Raw genomic sequence first — 22,931 nt, forward strand, 5'->3', positions numbered from 1 at the left:
TCATTGAATGTGGAGATGGTGTCCACACCATCCATGCAATCACGGCTGCATCCATTGCTGTCTCCTGACTGTCAGAATCATAAACCTGATCTTGTGTGTAATGGTGATGGAGGTCAGGAGGAGTGCAGAAACAGAGTGTGTCCTAACCCATGGGATCCTAGATCTGCTTCTCTTTGAACAATAGCGAAGTGGAGATCCAGAAAATCCAGTCACGTATCTCCTTATGACTGTCATTTGCCGAAAATAGATTGATGCTGTGTATTTAATTGGCACTTAATGGCTTTAATCTCACAAATCCAGCGGTTTCCAATTGACATCCAGGCAGCAACTTGAAATTCACACACGCCAACTTTTTTTTTTTTTTTTTTTTGGTGGAGGAGGAGATGATAGCATTTATTTGACTTCTTTAAATTTTTAAAAGTCTTTATAGAGTTTTGAAGGTTGCTTTCCATTTAGTTATTATAAAATATTGACTATATTCTGCATATTGTACAATAAATACATCCTTGAGCCAATTTTGCACCCAATAATTTGTGCCTCCCACTCACTCTCACACCTCTATATTGCCCCTCTCCCCCCAACCACTAGTTTGTTCTCCACATCTGTGAGTCTGCTGCTTTTTGGTGTGTATTCACTAGTTTCTTACATTTTTTTAGATGCTACGTGTGATATCATAGAGTTTTTGTCTTTCTCTCTTATTTCAGCTAGCATAATGCCCTCCACGTCCATGCATGTTGCTGCCAATGATGAAATTCTTGTTTATGGCTCAGTCATATTCCATTACATATACTTACCACATCTTCTTTATCCATTCACGGCTTTTTTGCCATGCCTGCACCTGTGCGAAAGTTCCCAGGCCATGGGGCAAACCCTCCCGGATCCCCCCCTCCACCTTCATCCCTCCCTCCCTCCCTCCCTGCCCCATGCCGGTTTCTCTCATTGTAAGTCTTCTTTGCCCTCCCAGCAGCAGCTTTGTTATCCCTCCTTCAGTGTGCCTTCCTTGAATGTGCATTCCAAATGCAGCCCCTCACATTCTGGTTCCCAGGGCCCATCCTTCTCCTTTGGTCATAACCCTTGTAATTAGGAACACTGCTGTGCATTTAACTTTTTGCATCTGGCTCACCTCTGGATTCTGAGTACAATCTGACAAAAGCTTGGTGGATTTGACCACCACCGCTGTGCCCCCCCCCCCCCCCACAAGCTGAGCCCAGGCCCCGCACCTAATAGGCACGTCAGATTGCTTTATGGAGCGGTCCACGTGTCAATTCTGTTTCCGTCAAGGAGGAAAGAAATTCAATCATCCTGGAACCCCTTCCTGAATTCCAGACTCTCCCCTTTGTTTTCTCCCTACTCCAATATCCACGAACTTGTTCTGTGCTCAACCCAATTACAGTAAGGGCACTTAATTTCCTCTTTGATTTCCCCTCAATAACAGATTGTGACTGGGAATTCATTTAGCATACATTGAAACCTGCAAGTCTACTGATTATGTTCCCAAGCACCCAGCTTGCTGTAATAAAGACAGAGAAAATATGTCATCTCTTGAAGACAACCTGGAAAATGATTATTTCTGGCAGAAAACTTGTTTTGTCTCCTAGGCTTACCCTTCAGAGTCATTCATGAATGAGTAATGAACTCAGGAAAGATCAGTGACGCATTCTCTTAACCCTCTCAATCTCTTTTGCTGAGAACTGAATAAAAAAGGAAAGTTACAAGAAGAGATGATGACTTAGGAGAAGAAAAATATGGTTGCTGTAACGTACAACATTTGAAAGAAGGAAATTGAGCCATTCATCTAGTTTACTACGGGTAGTTTTTCAGGCTTCAATCATGGGTTACCTAGATAATTTTTTTCTCTGCTATTTAATTCCAATGTTTATTTATTTTATTATTTTCCAACAGTAAAATAGTGTGCCACAGCCAAAGTTTAAGAGAGGAGACAATAAAAAAAAAAAAAAAATTTGGTCTTTGCTTTGGTGTATAACATACAGTTTTAAGTACCGTAATCTTTTTTGTCTCAAGGAAGTATTTAAAACATAACCTATCCTCATCTCCTTTCTTGATGGATGATGAGTCAACCTCTTCAAAGTTTTTAATGATGTGGAATAACTGCAAATTAAATAGCAGGATCAAAAGCAGGCATTAAAAATTTAAAAGTAGAAGTTCCTGTTGTGGCTCAGTGGTAATGAACCTGACTAATATCCATGAGGATGTGGGTTGAATCCCTGGCCTCAGTCATTGGGTTAAGGATCCAGCATTGCCATGAGCAGTGGTGTAGGTCTCAGATGCAGCTTGGATCCTGTGTTGCTGTGGCTGTCGTGCAGGCTGGCGGCTGCAGCTCTGATTTAACCCCTAGCCCTGAAAAGCACAAAAAAAAGTAAAAAATAAATGTTTTAAAAAGCAGGCATTAACGAAAGTGGTGCGGGCAGTCACTGGTGCCAGGTACCACATCGTGTGGACCAATGGAAGAGTAAAGGTCACAGAAGGACAGAGCTGAGTGACTGGTTAGATTGTGTTGTCTCAGCCCAGAAGGGTCTCTGGGTCCCAAGATCATGTCCTTCTTCTAAAGGAGAGCAGCCCCTGCTGCCAGCCTCCAGCTCAGCCAGCATCTTCCCTGCAGCGTTATTCTCAGCAGGTACCACCCCCTGGGATGCATCAATTCATAGGCATCCCATTGATGATTGAGCGTCTGAGTTTCTTGTTTAGGGTTTGTTTTGCTTTGCTTTTGCTTCATAAATCATTTTCCTAAACGCTGCACGTTTCCTGATCACAAAAGTCAGTGGGAAGTATTTGCAGGCCTGGAGCAAGGAGTCAATCAGCTTAAAAAATTGACCCCCAGGGCTCTGGGAAAATTCAGATACCGTGGTTGAATTTCTATGGATCTTTCAGTCACGTCTCCTTTGAGTTTCGTTATTTCAGGAAGAGTCTGTATCCAGTGCCTCCTGCTGAGATGATGTTAAGAAACTGTGCTAATCAAACAAGCCATCTTTCCTTGGGGAAGAGGAAATACTTTGTTGTATGTTTAGCCAAACAGAGGCAGGAGCAGAGAGTGCAGTTCTTTTCAAGGATAACTGCCGAAAGTGAAAGCCATCTTCTGAGGCTCTTTGCCTCGAGGAGACAAATCTGGGAACAGTGATGGCTGCCCAGTCACCTGCTAGTGCTTTTTGTGAATGTGCTCCTGGGATGGCCATCGAGAGAGGGCAGAGTAAGGAGAGAGAAGGAGGTACTGTCCCCTGAGGTATCTGAGTGGTCACCCGGTCTGGCTTCTCATCCCTTCCACCTGCCTCATTGGATGAGCTCGGGCCACTCCATCAAGAGAAAGCGCTTATACGTCATCTTCTTTCCCATCTCAAGTGAGTCATGTGACACTAGAATAGACACCGGGGAGGAAGGAAGGCACAGCTGCCACTTAGCTTGTCTACCGCTGCCTGGACCTTGACTGGCCCCCTCAGCATCCATTCAGGACAGAAGAGGGGAGTTTGGAACCTGAGACTTGGATTGAGGACCAGACTCGAGGTCCATTGTATACCTGAAAGGCAGAACCTGTCCCGGGTGTCGGGCTCTCAATTCCCAGTTCAACAGAGTTTATGTGTTTTCCTAACTCAATGTGTCCCTGGTGGAATTATCTTAGTCATTTTTGAATAAGTTCCTCTCATTCACTTATTTTCAGCTCCTCATGCCAGGCCCCAGGAGCTCTTGGGTTATTTCTTTCAGATCTGCCTTTCCTTCCTACTTTGCTGTAGCATCTCCAGAGACAGCCTTGTCATTCGAAGGGGATAGTTCCTCATTGTGTGAGGAACCTTTCTGGCCTTTGAAAGGCATTAGCATCTCTGGGGCCAGGCACTAAAGGCCAGTGGTCATCCTCTCATGCATGTGACTCACAGAAACACCCAGCTCAATTCCAGATGCTTCTGAGGTTGGGGCAAGGGTAGCCCGGGGAAGAACCACTGCCCAGGGCTCAGACAGGCTTCTCCTCTGCCATCTGGTCTGGGACCATCTGTGCATCTTCTAGCCTGACCACAGCCCTCCCTGTCTTTAAAGTTTTGCTCAAATGTCAGTGGGACATGTTCCCTAAGTGACTCATTCATTGGTGATTACTCTGCAGATCTTTGCAGAGCCCCTGCAGACAGTTTCAGGCACTGTCTGAGGAGCTGCTGGTCCACCAGCCGTCCGTTACCACTCGCGGCTGTGCCTTCCCGCACTGTCCTACCTCCATCTTTTTACTTGCAAATTATCTCGTAAAGGTGCACATCATCCCTGGACCTCTCGCCTGACTCCCTACCCCTCCCCAGGGACTCAGCTTGTCCAAAAGAGTGACCACTTCCGTTTTTGCTCTTGTTCCTCTTCGAGCCCAGGGCAGTCATCTGTGTAGTAGGAGTTCACAAAGTGTGGCTCCGCCTGCCTGATCCCAGGGTGTGCAACTGTCACCCACGGTATATTTCAGTTCTATAGTGGAGATGACGGTTCTGATGTGTCCCTTTTTTCTGATCTGAAGACCTGTCTGTTTTGTATGCTACCTACCTACTATGGGGAATGGGGAATAGCTTTAGCATCTCTGGTAAATGGTCATCTTTTTTTTTTTTTTTTTTTTTGCTTTTTAGGGCTGCACCTGCAGCATATGGAGGTTCCCAGGCTAGGGGTGGAATTGGAGCTGTAGCCACTGGCCACAGCCACAGCCATAGCAACTGGGGATCCAAGCCACATCTGCGACCTACACCACAGCTCATAGTAATGCCGGATCCTTAACCCACTGATTGAGGTCGGGGATCAAGCCAGAAACCTCATGGTTCCTAGTCGGATTCATTTCTGCTGCACCACAACAGAAACTCCATAAACATTAATCTTGACACACATCTGGTACAAAGTGAAAATGGACCCCCTGGTGCACCCCGAGGAAGCCTCAGCCTTTGAGGCCGTACTCTGGTCTCCTCCCAATGGTGACTTCTCAGAGAACAGAACGTGCCCTCTGCCTTTTGTAGACTCAGGGTGCTCAGCAGTGGAAGGCAAACGCACAAAAAATAGAACAGGCCAAAGAAAGGAAAGTGAGTGCAAACCTGGAAGGATCTGAGGGAGCAACGGAGGCCTTCTTATGTCCTTTTTTTCATGTCATTTTTGTATTACAAAAAATTTCAGTTTGATAATATTCCCCCAATGTGTTCACCACCTCGCTTCAGCAGTTATCAACCCAAAGCCATCTCGTTTCATTTATATGTCCCCCCACTCTCTCTTCCCTCCCACTCTATTCTTTTAATAAAGCAGATCCAAACATCACGTAATTATATTGTAAATATTTTAATGTGAATCCATAAAACACTTTTAAAAAGCATTGCCACTGGAGTTCCCTGGTGGCACCGCAGGTTAAGGATCCTGTGTTGTCACTGCAGCAGCTCATGTCACTGGAACTTGCACATGCCACAGTGTAGCCAAAAAAAGAAAAAAGCATTGCCACAATTACATTACTATGTCTAAAACATATCAAAAATCTCGTAATATCTTCACATTGGAGTCAGTGGTCCAATACCAAGTTGTGATGACTTTTTCAATAAATCTGAAAATGAAATAAAAAACGACACCTTCATTGGGAAAGAAGGTGCAAATGAACCACAACAGAGCTTTTTCTTACCAGAAAGTAGAATAAAGCAGTGGTAAGCTGATTTCAGAAAGTGCCAGTGGAATAGCTCTGATCTGTGCCAGGTCTCCCGAGACCTGTCTGGCCTCACCTGGGGAGTAGGTCCAGCCTCTGCACGCTCGCCCCCTGGTGGCAGGTGTACCCGGAAGGGGCTTCAGTTAACTCTAGAAATGGTTTACCAACACAACAGGGTTCTCTACTATGTTACCAGCAGCTTAAATTTGGCCACCTGGCAAAAATGTGTGTGATACAGGGTTTGGTTTTGGGTTTTTTAAAGTATTGATTGAGCACATAATTTAAAAGTCAGAATATTAAATAAACATCTCTGCCCTTTCTTCCAGCAGGCAACCCAGAGAACAGCTCTCCACGCTCTGTCTGACAGGTACCTTTTGTCATTTTTATGAACTATAAATTGCTTTATGAAACATTGAGCCCTATTTATTGTGGCATATAATTCATAATCGGATTTTGTCCCTAAAGTATCTGTGAACTGGGATGTTAAACATTTTGCATGCCTCGATTTGTCATGCATGTGCAGAGTTTATTACTGCAAAAATCGCCTTGTTGTATTTCATGGGAAGTGTGAGGCATCCCATGGTTGTGCAGTGAAACAGGAGACGAGAAACTTGGAGGGAAGGGCCCGAATGGTGCAGTAAATTCTGAACTTTGGAAGTGGTTGAGCTCCAAGCTCATTTTTCAACAATAAGTACGTCATTTATTCTGGGATATTTTCTTCAGACCTTTTCCCTACCATTTCCCCGAGAGCTATCTGTCTTTGGATGAGATTCTCTCTTGAAATACTTTATGCACGTAAACCCAATTCATGGTCGTGCGTGCCCGACTTTTACTCCTTGATTTGGCCTTTTTTTTTTTTTTTCTGACTTGTGTGTTATTGAGTGAGCTGTGTAAAGCCAATCACTGAATATACTCAAACTGTATTTCACATCTTGCTTTGCCTACAAAGATAGGGGGATATGTGGAGTTGCTTTCTAGAATAGACTAGACCATTTCTTGGCTTGAGTTGGTTTTTGATGTCTCATTTGCCAAGGGGTGTGTATGTGTGTATTTGGAGAACCATGAGGAGAAGTTCCCATCGTGGCTTAGCGGAAATGAATCCAACTAGGAACTATGAGGTTGCAGGCTCGATCCCTGGCCTCACTCAGTGGGTTAGGATCTGGCATTGCCAAGAGTGTACACTGTGGCGTAGGTCACAGACGGGGCTCGGATCTGGCGTGGCTGTGACTGTGGCGTAGGCCAGCAGCTACAGCTCTGAATGGATCCCTAGCCTGGGAACCTCCATATGTTGCAGGTGCAGCCCTAAAAAGCAAAAAAATAAATAAAATAAAATAAAGAGCCATTAGGAGGCAAAGATGAAGCCTCTCTTTTCCCCATGAGTGAGGTTTTCGCAAACTTAGCAATAGCTGGCGGAGATGTTCCCCTCGGCGGCTGGCAGACACCCCAGCATTGTCTAGCTAACCATCACCCACTCCTCCTTCTCAGTTCTTCTTTGTGAAAGGAGCAGTAATTAACTGTGTAAACCAGCTCACTTCGGTGCTTCTCCAAGGTAAAACCTGTCACTTAGGTGAATTACCTGTGCACATGGGTGAAAAGTATTTTCCCTATGGTGGCAGGCTGGCCCCGAGTTTTTTTATTTCAAATGAAAAGCCTTCCCTGTAACAACCACATAAGCCTGTGGGCTCCCAGAGTGGCTGTCACGTGATCTTCCAAGATTGCTTCTGCGATTTTTGCAAGAGCTGGTGACTATACTGCTTCTGAGTCTGTTGGTGGAAGAAGAGACCCTGGATGAAAATACACTTAAAATCCAACACATTCATTCCTTTCCTCTACATGTTTCTTTTTTCCCTTTGACTTTTCTTCTTAAGCGGTTCCTTCAACAAAACCAACTGAGAAGCAAGAGAAAGCCCTCAGTTTATAATAGTATGCCGTTGCCAGTGGTAACAAGGTTTCTTTGGGGGGTGATAAAGATGGTGTAAGAGTTCTGGTTGTGGCTCAGTGGTAACGAACTCAACCAGTATCCATGAGGACGCGGGTTCCATCCCTGGCTTTGCTTATTGGGTTAAGGATCTGGTGTTGCTGTGGCTGTGGTGTAGGCCAGCAGCTGCAGCTCCATTTTGACCCCTAGCCTGTGGACCTCCATATGCCATAGGCACAGTGCTATAAAGAGAAAGAAAGAAAGAAAGAAAGAGAGAGAGAGGGAGAGAGAGAGAAAGGAAGGAAGGAAGGAAGAAAAGGAAGGAAGAAAGAAAGAAAAGAAGGAAGGAAGGAAGGAAGGAAAGAGGTGTAAAATGAGGTGATGGTGATGTTTCACAACCCAGTAAATATGTTAAAAGCAATTGAATTGCACGCTTTCACAGGGTGAACTTTATGGTGTATAAATTCTATGTCAATAAAGCTCTGTATATAGAGACAGAAGGTCTCTGTGACCTTTGGTAGAATGAATCAAAACCTATTTTTTTTAAAAACATGGACTTTTGAAGACATGGTTATAGATACAAAAACAAGTCATCAGAAACTAAGACTGGTATTATTCTAAGCCTTCTCCCCAAATATACAGGACTCTGTCCTGGGTAGAAAATATGCATGGATTTTAACGATGAGGAAGGCTATTATTCCCCTTGACATTTTGTTATTCTCTCCAAAACCCCTCCTGAAGCCCAACAACTAATTGATTAGTAAGTTAACATCTTATTAATTCATTATTATATAACTGCCAAGTATAGATATTCTGCACTGCTAAATCCTCCCCTCCAAAATAACCCATTCCCTAGAAACAGAGACACAGAGGTTCCCATTATTAGTGGTCTTCCTATGAATTTCTCTGTCTTCAAATGTAACACAGCATTTCACCCTAAATCTAAAATTTTCTGTTCAAATGTGAAGTTGACTTTGCAGACTGTTCTAGCATTGCAGGTACTTCTCTATGCTTTTCCTGTTTTATTATGTTTTCCATTGATTCAGGGCCATATGAGTATGTCCATGGCTGAGAAGTTTCTGTAATTGTTGGGAGATACAATTAAAAACCCTTCTCCAAATAAGGACTGATAACACCTACTAAATCAGTTGGATTCTCATTTTCTGGTTCCTTAAGGTAGAGAATGCTAACCATGCCGGAGCTCATCTTCAATCCCATTACTTATACTGTTGAATAAAAACCAGTCTTTTCCTGAAAATGATGGCTGGGACTCTGGGTCAGAGCACTGTATGGCTGACCTAAAATCCTGTCTGTCAGAGGAGCCACCTCAGGAGGGGGGTGGAATTGAATACAAAGTCATGCAACCCCCACCCCCCAAGGTGGAGACCTAACCCCAATTACTCTGGCTACTTATAGTGTGGTGGTCATTGATTATAATTAACTTACACAAACTACTCTGGTTTCCTAATAGTTTCAGCCTAGTATCACCTCTTGATATAAACTTCCATGATGATTAGGCAACATTTTGGTTTCTGTTCTAGAAAAAGAGGCCAGTTGTTTGCAGAGTTGTGCAGTTCTGGAGTTGGACAGAGAGCCCATGTTGGCTTGAGCCACACCACCATACACTCTGGGCCTCCACACCCCACTGGTTAGCTCCTCCATGGGCCTGTGTCACTTCCATGTGGCCTTGTAATTGCCTGAGTGAACACAAGACATTGGACCCAGAAGTAGAGCTGTTTTGTCTCAAGATGTACCACTTGGGGATGAAATGGGATTTGGTTGACGAGGGGTGTTGGTGGGGAGAATGTGAGTTCACGCTGTCGGAAGCCACCTGTCCTTTGCTTCCTGTGTGAAAGCCTACCTTCAAGGCTTTGGGACCTGGTCTAATGAGACCAGATATAGGGGAAGGGGTAGCCTTTCCCTCTCCTTTCTGAGAGTACATAGAAATCACATCCCTGTGAGCTGTCAGAGGGTAGAGAATATCCAGATGTCTTCTGAAGTTCGTGCTTGTCTGTCTTTCCCTGGCTCCAGTTTCCTAGGCTACAGGGGCATTCTAAGCAGAAATCCAGCATCTGACATGAGACATTTGGCTTCAAAGTTCCCTGAGTCCTCAGGAATCAATATGCAACCTTGATAAATTTTACCAAAATTTAAAAAGCCTCTGTGGTCACTCCCGAAGAAAACCCTTGGCCTTATTTGGTTTCGCCTGAGTGATGGGCTTCATTTATGGTTCAGCCAAAATAGCCCAAGCACTTACCCTACAGTCCAAACGGGACCCCCATGGTGAGGCACATGCGGGCTTCAGCCAACCTAACCCACGCCCCTGTAGTAATGGAGAGGGTGTGGGAAGCTGGGTGGCATGGGTTTTGTTCTTTTCTCCTGCTGACAGTAGCACTCTTCATCTGTCTCCTCTGTGCCATGGAGAGGCAGCTGGCCTACCACGGCCCTCCTGATGCCCCAGATAATGAAAGAGCAGGAGACCAGGGCAGGAAGAGGTGGCAACATTCTCAACAAAGTAAACCCGTCAATTCCAAGAAAACCTCCATTTGCTGAAGGGCGTGCTCCTTCTTATTCGCCACACCTTGTAATGTGCCTCTCGAGTGTCTCTTCTCCGTCTGGATGACTGTGCTGTGTGTCATGGAGAGAGGTGGAGAAGAACTGGGATGAATGGATAGAGGGTCATTTCGAAAGGCACGTCTTTGGTGTAGGTGCTGTCGCATCACCAGGAATGTGGAGAAGATGCAAAATGCTGTTAGGAGAAGGCAGGATGTGTGTGCAGCATATGAAGTGCCTCTGAATCCCATTAACTTCCCTTCCTAAGTAGTAAATAGTAGATAACTGTGATCAAAAAGAGGATACGTGTGATTTATCAAGGTGAGCAACTGCGCGTTTGCAGAGAAGCTGGAGGTCAATCTGGAAATCCAGGGCCAGAGGAGCACTAGGCAATTGCCAGGCCTAAGAAGTTAATCATCCCCTTGGACCGCTTCCATCTGTCTCAGAGCGACAGAGCTGCTGCAGAGCGAGCACGGATGCTTTATAGCCGCAGATCAGGAATTAATATTTTCTGTGAAACCTCAAGCATCATTTGCTGTAACTTGGGTTTTGTAAAAATGGAGCATAATTTCATGTGAATAAATCACATGCGGCTAGAAAGATGGAAGCCGGGTAGGGGGTGGGGGTGTGCTTGACTTTAAAAAAAAAAAAAGGAATGAGTAAGAAAGCCCATGTGAAAACAGTTGAAGTGGTGGCGCTGGGAGGGCGCAAATGGCCGTGTGGTTAAATTGTGCATATAATCATCTTCTGAAATGTCAGCCCATGACTCCAGAAATGGCTACATTTTTATAGCCTTGGAGATGCATCACCAGAGTGTAACCTCTCTGCCCATCTGGTAATATCTCAGGTCCAAGATCCATTTATACTGGAAGCCAAACAACTGCCATTGATTTATTCATTTGTGCTACGAGGCTTTATTGAACATGTCCTGTGAGCTCAGTGGGTGCCAGGCTGGTGCAGGTGGGCAGTGTCCAGAGGCAGCCATGCACCTATGCTCATGGTCTCCCATCCAGAGGGGCCGACTTGGCAAAGAGAAGGGCCTCATTAACACCTCGCATCTGCTGCCCTCAGGCTCGCCCTTCCTCACGCATATCTCACCCCTCAAATCTTCTCTTCCCATGAGGGACAATATAATGAAAAATGATGTAAGTGAGGAATCTTCTGAAATGAGGATCACTCCATGGGAGTCCCACCTGTGTCTGAAAGCAGGGCTGGAAGTGGCCCCCCTCCAGAGGGGAGGGCAGAGCAGGTGTTTGATGGCAGGCTGGCGGGTTTGCAGTCAGCCTCATCTTCCTGACCCTCTGCCGCCTAGACCAACTGCAGCCAGGCGGAGTGTGCTGGGAGGGGCCACCAGCACCAGAGGGTAACTTTCCACATTCACATTTTGCATGATGTTCTTGGGGTCCTGAGAGGAAAGTCACAGTTACCAGGCACACTGCTAATGGCTGGCCTCTTCACTGAGGGCCCACAGAGGGGCCAAGGGGGACTTTGAAGAGGGTTTCAAGGTGTCCCCGCTGTGGATCAATGGTAACAAACCCGTCTAGTATCCATGAGGATGCGGGTTCGATCCTTGGCCTCCCTCAATGGGTTAAGGATCTGGCATTACTGTGAGCTGGGGTGTAGGCCACAGACACGGCTCAGGTCCTGTGTGGCTGTGGCTGTGGCTGTGCTGGCAGCTGCAGCTCCAATTTGACCTCTAGTCTGGGAATTTCCATATGCCACAGGTGCAGCCCTAAGGAAAAAAAAGGAATATTTCATTCAAATTTCCAACTTGGAGCATGATAAGGTGGCAGGAGAGCATGAATCAGGCCCACCCACAGTGGTCTCCACTCCCCCCAAGGCAGGGGCTTCTTATGATGAATCTTTTTGGTATACCATGTAAATAAAATAATTTAAGAGAGCTTTAGGGTTTAGAGGCCCTAGCCCATTGACTATCTCATGTTATGATCCCACAACAATCCTGTGAGACAGAAAGGACCCATTTTACAGATAAGAAAACTGAGCCTGAGACAGGTAATAGACTCACTCAAGGTCACAAGCTAGCAAGTGGTGGTGCTGGGCCTAGACTCAGGGTCTTCCAGCTCAGGATGAGTACAATTCCCTGGTGCCCCTCCCACAGCAGCAGAGCAGGCTCGAGTGGGGTCAAGAGCAGGTAGGTCCTGTACATCTTTTATCATAACCCTGTTAGCCAGGAAGGAGGAATTCAACATTCAGGCCTTAAAGAGATGCTATTTTCAGTGAATCTTTATTGCATTTTCCAAAATACCCTCCCTAAAATCCTAGCAAGTCTGGGTTTCCAGAAACGCGTAGCTGACCCACAGTCTTATGGCTGTGAAGCCGCAGTGTGGTCTGACTCTACTTGATGCTCTTAGCAGCTTCAAGAACTTCTTCCCCCTCATCAAATTATAAAGGTCCCTGGGGAAGATGTAGGTAGAGCCGACATCCTCTCAGAGCACAGAGGAAGGGGCTTGGGGGAAGAGGGCATTGGAAGTAGCATGTGATGGATGGGAAGTCATGTGACCCAAGAGTGGAAAAGGGCAGGATGGCCTTCTCTGCAGACAGAATGAGCTCCCTAAGCAGCCAAGGCTGGGAGTGCAGTGGGGGCAGTGGGCCCTTCACTCTTCTAGGTTGTAGGCATCTGATAAGTGTCTGGGAGCCAGCTCTCCACAGCCCCCAGTGCAGGGGACAGGGGTACCAGTCTTCCTTCAGTGTAGGATCAAGCCTCGTTGTCCAGACACCTTAACTAAGCAGTTTCCAAGACCCCCACACCTCATGGAGCTGCTGACAAAGGCTCGCTTCTGCCCTCAGCTCACTTTAGGTAGAGCCGACATCCTCATTCTCAACAAGAGCTGGAGAACGGGCTCTACATGGTGCATAGCGGCTAGTTCTACATAGACGGAAGGACTGCTCAATAATGACTTAATGCCTTTCAAACCAGACCAAGAATTCAAATGATGCCACTCATCTCTGCTTCCATGATAAGGAGGGGGAACAAAATACCAAACCCCTGGCCCAGCTTTCCCTAACCTCTTCTCATTTTGACAAGACCTTGTGAAGCAACGTGGGCTTGTGAATCCTTGAACGCGGGCTAGAATTTACTTTGGGCAAAATAGTTCTCCATCTGAGTCTGAACTTTCCCAGTTGCATAAACAGAATGGTAATAAGGCCATCCTTGTTGGGTTTATGGGCAAATTAAATGAAGTGATAAATAGAAAGAAGGGCTTTGTTAATCTAGCCACATAATAGTAATCACTGCACTGCATTGTTACCAAGCTCGAGTTCCTGTGCCCAATGCCTAATGAGGCCAAAAAGAAAGAAAAGGAAAAAAAAGAAACGGTTTATCGCAGGGCCCTGCAAGGAGACAGGTGGCTTGTGCTCAAAAAACACCAAACTCCTCACAACCCTTTTAAAGGCAAGGTGAGAGAGGAATGGTTAATTGCTATGAACTTCTTGTTGTCAGAATCCTTTAGAATCCTTTGTTCCTGTGACTGTCCTTCAGGTCACACTGTTCCTATAAACCTCCAACAAGGTAAAGGTTCTGCAACTTTATATCTCCATATGAATAGGCTCTTAAAGGTCAGAGCCCTGACTCCAGCATCAATCCGCCAGCCTGTGTTTTTCAGGCTTTAGGCAACATTCTTTTACAAAAGGTGCAGAACCAGCAAGACAAGCACAGGCAACAGAACTGATCTAATACAGAGTCTGATTCGTCCTTCCCTCTTACGGCATCGCTAAGAAAATCCACTATCAAGGTACCACGAGATCACTCTCTAAGTGCTACTGAAAAGCTTAAAAACCAAGAGAGGAAGACGACCGAGTGGATTTAATACATGAAACCACAAATACCTACTAGTATGGAGCATGTCTTTCCCTCGACCTTATAGAAGAATAAAGATCAGTAAATTCCAAGAAATATCCCATACTATGGCTCATACCATCCCTACTTTGTAATAGGTTCTAAACTAGCCCCTTCTCCCCTAAAAGCCCACCTGTGGGTCTTCGGGTGAGTTCACCTCGGTCCCTGAGCAGGCTACAAACCATCTCTATCCTCCTAATCCGCTCACCTGGGAAAGTCTTCCTGGGTCATTTCCTGACACCTTTTCCAGCTATTCTCCAGACGATTGGATTCCTCTCATTATTTCAAAGGAAACCATCCTTATTTCAAAAGCAAACAGTGACTCTCAGAGAACATGGGAGATCCCAGGTAGAGATGGGTTTGGGGCCATGTCAAGGGAGGAGAACACTAACTGTGAGCCTCTGTGTCAGCGCCCTCCTTGCACGGGGCCAGCGGTCCCCATCAACATTCGCAAGCATGGACACCCTTACTGCTGCCTCCCACTGCCGCCTGATGGTCCCTGCCCACCCTTCCTGGCTGTTGGCTGACTGCATTAGCATCCTAAGCCAACGCAGGCTGTCAGGTCTAAAAAGCAGCTTTTCAAAAGCCCCTCTAGTACTCATTTCTGCCATAAAACTGAATGGCTCCAGAGAAGCCATTGAGTTCTATCAGGTAAATAACACACATTTTAAAAGGTCCCAAACATGTATTTTACACAATAGGACAGAGCAGCCTGGAAGAAACAGTTAACAGTCTTTGGAGTGAATAAATAACGAGTTATAGGAGGCCGCTAATCACCGGGTAAGATGGTTCAGTGGGTTGGGACATGCCTGCAGGTTCCTGTGGACCTGCTGCTCCAGGTCTGGGCAGGGAGGGACAGCGAAGGGGCCTCTGGGTGAAAGGAAGCTTTAACCCTTTTAGCCAGTGCCTACAGTGACCGCAAACCTACTAGAGCAGATGGGGTGACACTACCTGGGCATACATAGTGGGGGTTAAGCTCTTAAAAAAAGAATTAAAGGAGTTCCCATCGTGGCTCAGCAGAAACGAATCTGACTAGGAACCATGAGGTTGCGGGTTCCATCCCTGGCCTTGTTCAGTGGGTTAAGGATTCAGCGTTGCCGTGAGCTGTGGTGTAGGTCACCCATGCAGCTTGGATCTGGCATTGCTGTGGCTGTGGTGCAGGCCAGCAGCTGTAGTTGCAGTTAGACCCTAGCCTGGGAACTTCCATATGCCACAGGTGTGGCCCTAGAAAAGACAAGAAAAAAAAAAGAAAAAGAATTTAGAAAGGTTATTATTATGGGATTCTACGAAATCATCCAGGTGAAACTTTTGAAAATTATAAAGCACTGTTGAATTTAAAGAATTGTTCACTCTCAATCAAAAAGACAAAAGGAGTTCCTGTTGTGGCTCCGGGGGTTAAACATCTGGCTAGTATCCATGAGGATGTGGGTTTGATCCCTGGCCTTGCTCAGTGGATTAAGGATCCAGTGTTGCTATGGCTGTGGTGTAGGCCAGCAGATACAGCTCTGATTCGACCCCCCAGCCTGGGAATTTCCATGTGCTGCAGGTGCAGCCCTAGAAAGAAAAAGATAAAAAATTTTAAAGAGTGATAGTGGTGACAAGCTGTACAGCGATGGGAATATATTTAATGTCACCGACTTCTTCAACTGGAAATGGTTACAATAGTACATTTTAGATTTTACCACCATAAAAAAAGAAAGAAGTAAACATACCTCTCTACCTGTATTAAATATTCCAGGCTCTTCAGGCTGGTTCTTTTTCTCAGTGGTCTTGAGTGGGAATGGGTTCCCTCTCCTGGGTTTGAGGTGCTTGATTGCAGGCTGGAGAGTCTTTCCTTCTCTGCTGGCAGAGATAACTCTGGATGACCCACCATCCCTTCCTTGCTTCTGGTACCTACCCAGGTCCTTGGACTCTTTAATCAATAGGTATTGATAAGAGGCCAGCCAAGAAATTCAGCCAGGTCTTTATTAGAACTCATGCTGCTGGAAGTGAAAAATAAGTAAGAGATGCTCTTGCTTGCTCCCTGGCGGGAGATGGAGTAGGGAGCTGGTCTCTTAACTGGGGTGAGGGTGGGGATGGGTCGGGCCCCTTGGTGGTGCTGTGTAAAGGGATCATGCACAATTCTCTGTTTTTGCTCCTGGCACCTCAGAGGTGGCAGTTGGTTTGTGGCCTTTTTGTATCTTCTTGTTCATAACCACCCTGACTGCAGCAAGCATGGGGTTATTTTCAGTCCCTTACAGTTTCTTTGTATTCCGCTGCTCAAGGGATATTCGTCCCAGGTGCAAACTGCAGCAAAGAGTCCCAGGTGCCAGGGGTCATGACCACCTGTCGCCAGGGGTCATGGCCGCAGAAGAACAGAGCTCATCACCCACACCCCCTGGGTTAACCAGCCTTAGGAAAGGGACCAGAGGGAACCAGACACCCTGTAGATGGAGTGACATAACAGGAGCATAACACAAATTACTAGTGTGGACCTGTTACTGTCCACACTCGGCTCCCTCTCTTCTGGACCCTTTCCTACCAGGCCCTTTATAGACAATGTCAAGAAAGCTACCAGAGGCAAAATACTTAGATAGCAGAACTGGAAGTTATCTTGACTGAAACTCTTTGTCTCCGGGTTTTACTCCTCTCGAACACTGCATCGCTTGCCTTCTAGACCAGGGACAACGGTATAGTGTACATCTGTTTGTTGTCCATTTAATTTTGAGTATGCCCCGCCCCAGATTTTTGCATGTATCCAGTACATAAGACATCTCCAAGTTGGAATTAAGAGAAATAAAAGGATTGTATAACTAGCATAGTTTCAGTGTTTCCCACTGCTGTCTTTTCCCTTTAAACATATATGCTGCCTACTTGTACCTACTTGAACAACTTCTTCAACTGAGTTAAGCCCTGACTATTCGGCACTGAATGTGTTGATGGTTGGCTAGTTAGTGGTCATTTCTAGTCCAATGTCCCAGTTGGTTACACGTGAAGATACTACATGGTCTCTCCAGCCTCCCTGATGCGGTCACCATTCTCCCAGCCTGGTCTGGGAACTTGAACTAAAAGTAAAAGGAACCCGAGTTCCTGTCATGGCTCAGCAGTAATGAACCTGAGTGAGAACTATGAGGATGCAGGTTTGATCCCTGGCCTGCCTCAGTGGGTTAAGGATCCGGCATTGCCGTGAGCTGTGGTTTATGTTGCAGACGCGGCTCAGATCTGGCGTTGCTGTGGCTGTGGTATAGGCTGACAGCTACAGCTCTGATTAGACCCCTAGCCTGGGAACCTCCATATGCCACACATGTGGCCCTAAAAAGCAAAAAGAGAGAGGGAGAAAAGAACCCAAGAGCAACAAATCATATATTTTACCAGAAAAAAAATTCACAGAAGATGCATTTTTAAACCATGAGTATATTTCTTCATGCCCTGATGCCATCACTCACTCACCCATGTCTGTGCTTTGAATATGTGGAAAAATGCTTGTGGTCAGTGGATAGTTTTTAAGCTAATAGATTAGTGGGGGTTTGGTTTTGTTTTGTTTTGTTTAAACCCAAACTACTTAGATGCTTTTGATGGAAGTTTATTTAAATTGTGACACCACAATTGTTTTTGGTTTTGTTTCTTCAAATTTCCTTTGAGTGGAAAAAACTAGCTAAAGCCCTGGAGCCTTCTTCTCTGCCTTAAGAGCCTTTCAGCCAGCACCTCCCACCTGCTCCATCCTGTCTGTCCCCCACCCCCAGTAAATTCCCTCCCAGGCCAATTCACTCTTGGGGGTGTGGAGCCAGCTGGAGGGAGCTGCCCATCCAGCTGCGAACTGCGGGCACCCAGCCTGCCCCTCCGCTTCTCTCTGTCACTCACCACTGGCCTCCTGTGACTCATGCCTCTGACGTCCTCCGGAGGCAACCTGGGGCCAGCGCTGGCCAGCTGGCCTGCTGGCTCCACTGACTGTGTTTGGAGCCCAGTGAGCTCCCCTGCTGGTGTTGAAAGGTTAACGTGCCCCTCCTGGAGTAGAGCAGGCTGACCTTTCCCATGCTGGCTCCCAGGCCCGCCCAGAACAGGCAGGCCAGCTGCCCCACTATATCCTGCCATTGGCACACGATGCCCACCTCTGCCCTCAGCAACCAGCAGCAGAGCCCAGCCATCTGCAGCCCTCTTCTTTGGGGACAATCCTCCCAGCTGCTGCCAAGCTCTGAGCAGATTCCAGAGCTGCCTCCTCTCCCTGAAATTCTCCTCGACCTTGAAGTTCACCTCGCGCTGCCCCCTACCCATTGCACCTGCCATCCAGTATGTCAAGGCCCGTTCATACATTATGAGTCAGTTACATTAAATCTTGAAACCAGACCAACTCCTTGGGAAGGGAAAGTCCGTGGCTCCTTTTTCCATGTCCCAGACCAGGTCTGCCTGCTGGCTGGCCCTGCTCTGCTAGCTGGACAGGCCTCGTGAAGCCCAGCCCAGGTCTGAGTCCCGAGGCCCAGCCACTCCCCGCTTGTCCTCCCTGTGGCCTCATCTGCCCTTTTCACAGCCAGGGAGCCTCTTTAGCCCACAGTTCCCCATTTTTTATTTTTTCCTTTTTTAGTTACCCTGTGGCATATGGAGTTCCCGGGCTGGGGATCAGGGAACAGATCGGAGCCACAGTTACCACCCAAGCCACAACTGCAGCAACACTGGATCCTTAACCCACTATGCAGGGTCAGGAATCAAACCTGCATTGCAGCGCTCCCAGGACACCACCGATCCCATTGCAACACAGCGGGAACTCCCAAGATTCCCCATCTTCAAATGAAGACATAACCCCTGTTGAGCCACCCGCATCTGGTGGGTGCAGGTGCCGGGGAGGGGAGGCGGAGAGCAGGAGTGCAGGCACTTTCAGCCACAGACCTGGTGAAGGCACAAAGAATGCAGGTATCTTGCTTCTCTGCCAGGCTGTGTGCAGCAGAGCCTGTTTTTGTTGAGTCATTGCCCAGCCACCAAGCTGTTGAATCTGTTGAATGGACGTCTAAAAGGATAGCCGGGTGGGCCTTTGCTGTCCTTGGAAAGTAAGCACAAAGCTGTGTGACAGCTCAGCCCTCAGGCCAAGGCCCATCCATGGTGGTCAGTGTCCTATCACCCTCAGGCCTCCCAGGGTCACATGGCTGTCATGCCCGCCCTGTGCTGGGACTTGATACCGTTATCCCACTAGGCCAATGACTTCCCTCCGAGGGGGTGGGGGTGCTCGGGGGGGCAGTGCTGTGGGCCCCACTTTCCACATGGAGAAACTGAGACTTAGAGGATGGAGTCACGTGCCCAGGGTGGCTGTGGTCCAGGTTTCCAGTGACAGCATGGCTTTGCTCAGGGAGGGCCTGGCAGGCTGAGCTGGTAGCCAAGGACCTCATCTTCACTCTGTCTACAGAATCCCTTTGAAACAGGACAAAATGCAGCCTGCCACAGCCTGACACTCACAGCACATCCCTGAGCGCTGTTCACAGGGCCAAGGGCTGATCATGCGGAGGCACATTGAATCATGTTTCATCTTTGTCTGCCCCATGCTTGAACCTAAAACAGGAATGAGGGAGTTCCTGTTGTGGCTCAGCAGGTTAAGAACCCAACTGGTATCCATGAGGATGCAGGGTCCATCCATGGCCCCACTCAGTGGGTTAAGGATCCAGCGTTGCTGTGGCTGTGGTGCAGCCCCCAGCTGCAGTTCCAATTTGACCCCTAGTCTGGGAATCTCCATATGCTGCAGGTGCAGCCCCCCCCCAAAAAAAAAAACTTTATTTTTAAATATATAGAAAAATAAAATGGGAATGAACACACACCCACAAAGGATTCTGCTGGGGGCTTGCATTGTGGCGCCGACCTCATGCAGTTCTCTCCAAGAATGTCCTTCTAGGGATTTCCTCCTGCATCCGACACTTAAAATAGAAGATGACTAAAAACTTGAAAAGTGCTGTGGTCATGCTTAGACGGATTTATATGATGAGGAAAGGAGAGCTGAGCCAACATGATTTCCTAAGACTTATATTCTTGAAGATTTTTTTTTTCCCTTCCAGCTGGCTAAAAAAATACAAGCTCTTGACTAACATTTCACAATGAAGGCCAAATTTTGCTCACATACCTACAGCAATTCTGTGCCCCCATGAGTCTTTAAAATATGAACTCTGCCCATAGATTGTCCCTTGGGGCACTTGACATCTATCGCCCCAAGTTCTTTGCCTGAGTCAAGTGAGGTGAAGCTTCTGGGTAGAGGAGACCACACAGGCTCTCTCTGGGTTTCAGAAGGGATGCAGCAAAGGCTTAATTTCCAAAGTATACAGACAGCTCATTCAACTCAGTAATGACCCCATCAAAAATGGGCAGAAGACCTAAATAGCCAATTCTCCAAAGAAGCCAGGCAGATGGGCCACAGGCACGTGAAAAGATGCTCAACATTGCTAATCAGTGGAGAAAAGCAAATCAAAACTACAATGAGGTAACACTCACACCAGTCAGAATGGTCATCGTTAGAAAGTCTACAAACAAATGCTGGGGAGGGTACGGAGAAAAGCGAACCCTTCCTCACTGTTGGTGCAGCCACTCTGGAAAACAGTATGAGGTTCCTCAAAAAAACTAAAAATAGGAGTTCCTATAGGGGCTCAGGGGCAACAAGCCCTACTGGTATCCATATGGATGCAGGTTCCATCCCTGGCAGCTGTAGCTCCAATTTGACCCCTAGCCTGGGAACGTCCATGTGCTGCAGTTGTGGCCCTAAAAAGACAAAAAAAAAAAAAAAAAGCAAAAACAATGGAGTTGCCATATGATCCAGCAATCCCATTCCTGGGCATATATCTGGAGAAAATACTAATTTGAAAAGATACGTGCATCCCAGTGCTCATAGGAACACTATTTACAGTAGACAAGACACAAAAGCAACCTAAGTGTCCATCCACAGAGGAGTGGATAAAAAAATGTGGTACAGGGAGTTCCCATCGTGGCTCAGCAGAAATGAATCTGACTAGTATCCATGAGGATGCAGGTTTGATCCCTGGCCTTGCTCAGTGGGTTAAGGATCCAGCATTGCTGTGAGCGTGGTATAGGTCACAGATACAGCTGGGATCTGGCATAACTGAGGCTGTGGTATAGGCTGGCAGCTGTAGCTCCGATTCAACCCCTAGCCTGGGAACTTCCACATGCCACAGGTGCAGCTCTAAAAAAAGCAAAAAAAAAAAAAAAAAAAAACGGTGGTACAAATATCCAGTGGAATACTATTCGGCTATAAAAAAGAATGAAATAATGCCATTTGCATGCAGCAACATGGATGGATCTAGAGAATCTCTAGATTCTGAGTGAAGTATGTCAGACAAAGACAAATGTGATATCACTTATATGTGGAATCTAAAATATGACGTAAATGACTTTATTCACAAAACAGAAACAGGCTCATAGACATAGGGAACAGACTTGTGGTTGCCAAACGGAAAAGTGGGGGGGAGGGATGGACTGGGAGTTTCGAATTAGCAGATGCAAACTATTACATATAAAACGGAAAAACAACAAGGAAACTATATCTAGTCTTTTGTAATAAACTCTAGTCTTTTGTAATAAACTATAACGGAAAAGAATTTTAAAAAACAAAAGAAATGATGTCATAGCAGGAGCTCAACCAATAGAACTCCTTGGGTCCCTTTCAAGCCCAGGCACTGTTACAGACTCATGAGTCCAGACACAGGAGATTTAGTTCCCCTGCACCCAGACACTTGCTCTTCCTTCTGCCTGGAACAGTGTCCCTTCTCCCCCTCTTCCTCTCCAACATGCCTGGCTTCTCCTTCCCAAGCTTCAGGTCACAGCTGAAACCCCCTGTCCCCGTGCGTTTGCCATCTGCCCCCATGGCACCCTCCACTTGCCTCTCAGTGGCCCTCCTCACTATGGTAACTAGCAGCTGAATTTCCTGCCTTCCCTGGAAGACAAGCCCCACCCTGAGGCTGTTAAATCTCAGCACCTACTGCAGTGCCTGATGTGTGGCCTTCACTCTGACTGAGCGACCTCATCTGAGTCTTTTTTCTCCTCTGTCAAGTGAAGATCATAAAGCTCGCTCCGTCCATCTCAAACCATTGTTGTCAGGCTTTAGGAGATTATTCTTGCAAAAGAGCTATGTTAAAAATAAAAGGCTGATTACAGATGGCCCACATTTTAATACTGCAGTTGGTGCAGAAAAAGAAAAGGCAGCTTGAATAGCTCTTACCCTTGATGAGGAATAAAGGGTCAAGTCGAGACACCATATTCCTTCCTTTACCCTTCAGCCTTTGCACCCCAAACTCACGATGGCTGTGGCTTTTCTCCAGGAGTAATTAATAAGTGACACAATGTCAATGGTAGTAAATATTATAAAATGTATTATTACTGAAGTGGCAATTTTAATTTAAAATTGTTATTTGCACAGAACTCCAACTTTATTTTTTTCATGTTGAATATATACCATGAAATAAAGACAGAATTACTTCAAGTGGTTTATAGCAAAAATGACAAGAAATATAATGATTTTAAATGTGTATTATACGGAGTTCCCTTGGTGGCTCAGCAGTTAATGAACCCTACTAGGATCCCTACGCAGGTTCGATCCCTGGCCTCGCTCAGGGGGGTTAAGGATCCAGCGTTGCCATGAGCTGTGGGGTAGTTTGCAGATATGGCTCGGATCCTGCATTGCTCTGGCTGTGGCCGTGGCCAGCAACTGCAGCTCTGATTGGACCCCTAGCCTGGGAACCTCCATATGCCGCAGATGTGGACCTAAAGGACAAAAAGACAAAAGAGGAAAAAATAAAAAAATAAATGTGTATTATAGATTGAACATATCCAAAATCAATATAGAGATGCTGTTGAAATCCAGTTTTACTGGAAAAAGTTTGAGTTGCCCCAGTTACTAAAGTCATCAAGTCATTCTAGGAATAGTTGTATTATAATTTGATATCAAAATACAATTAGACATTTCACAATGACACACCTTCCTCATAGCACTGCCTCTGAAT

At 46.4% G+C, this 22,931-nt stretch overlaps 1 protein-coding gene across 13 annotated transcripts in view; it reads left to right on the forward strand.

Annotated features, from left to right (window-relative positions):
- Positions 1-22,931, forward strand: part of AFF3 (ALF transcription elongation factor 3) — a 598,632-nt gene that overhangs the window by 487,601 nt on the left and 88,100 nt on the right. For 10 of the 13 annotated variants that reach the window (XR_007135070.1, XM_047781424.1, XM_047781428.1 and 7 more), the window contains one exon: positions 5,971-6,011. Coding sequence is in view for 12 of the 13 variants with exons in the window: in XM_047781424.1 (XP_047637380.1) it covers positions 5,971-6,011 (41 nt within the window). In the remaining variant the exon portion in view is untranslated. The remainder of the gene's footprint in view (positions 1-5,970; positions 6,012-22,931) is intronic. The other 3 variants (XM_047781427.1, XM_047781429.1, XM_047781431.1) reach the window with 1 other exon arrangement.

This window comes from Phacochoerus africanus, chromosome 5, assembly GCF_016906955.1.
Source record: "Phacochoerus africanus isolate WHEZ1 chromosome 5, ROS_Pafr_v1, whole genome shotgun sequence".
In the NCBI taxonomy this organism is placed as follows: Eukaryota; Metazoa; Chordata; class Mammalia; order Artiodactyla; family Suidae; genus Phacochoerus; species Phacochoerus africanus.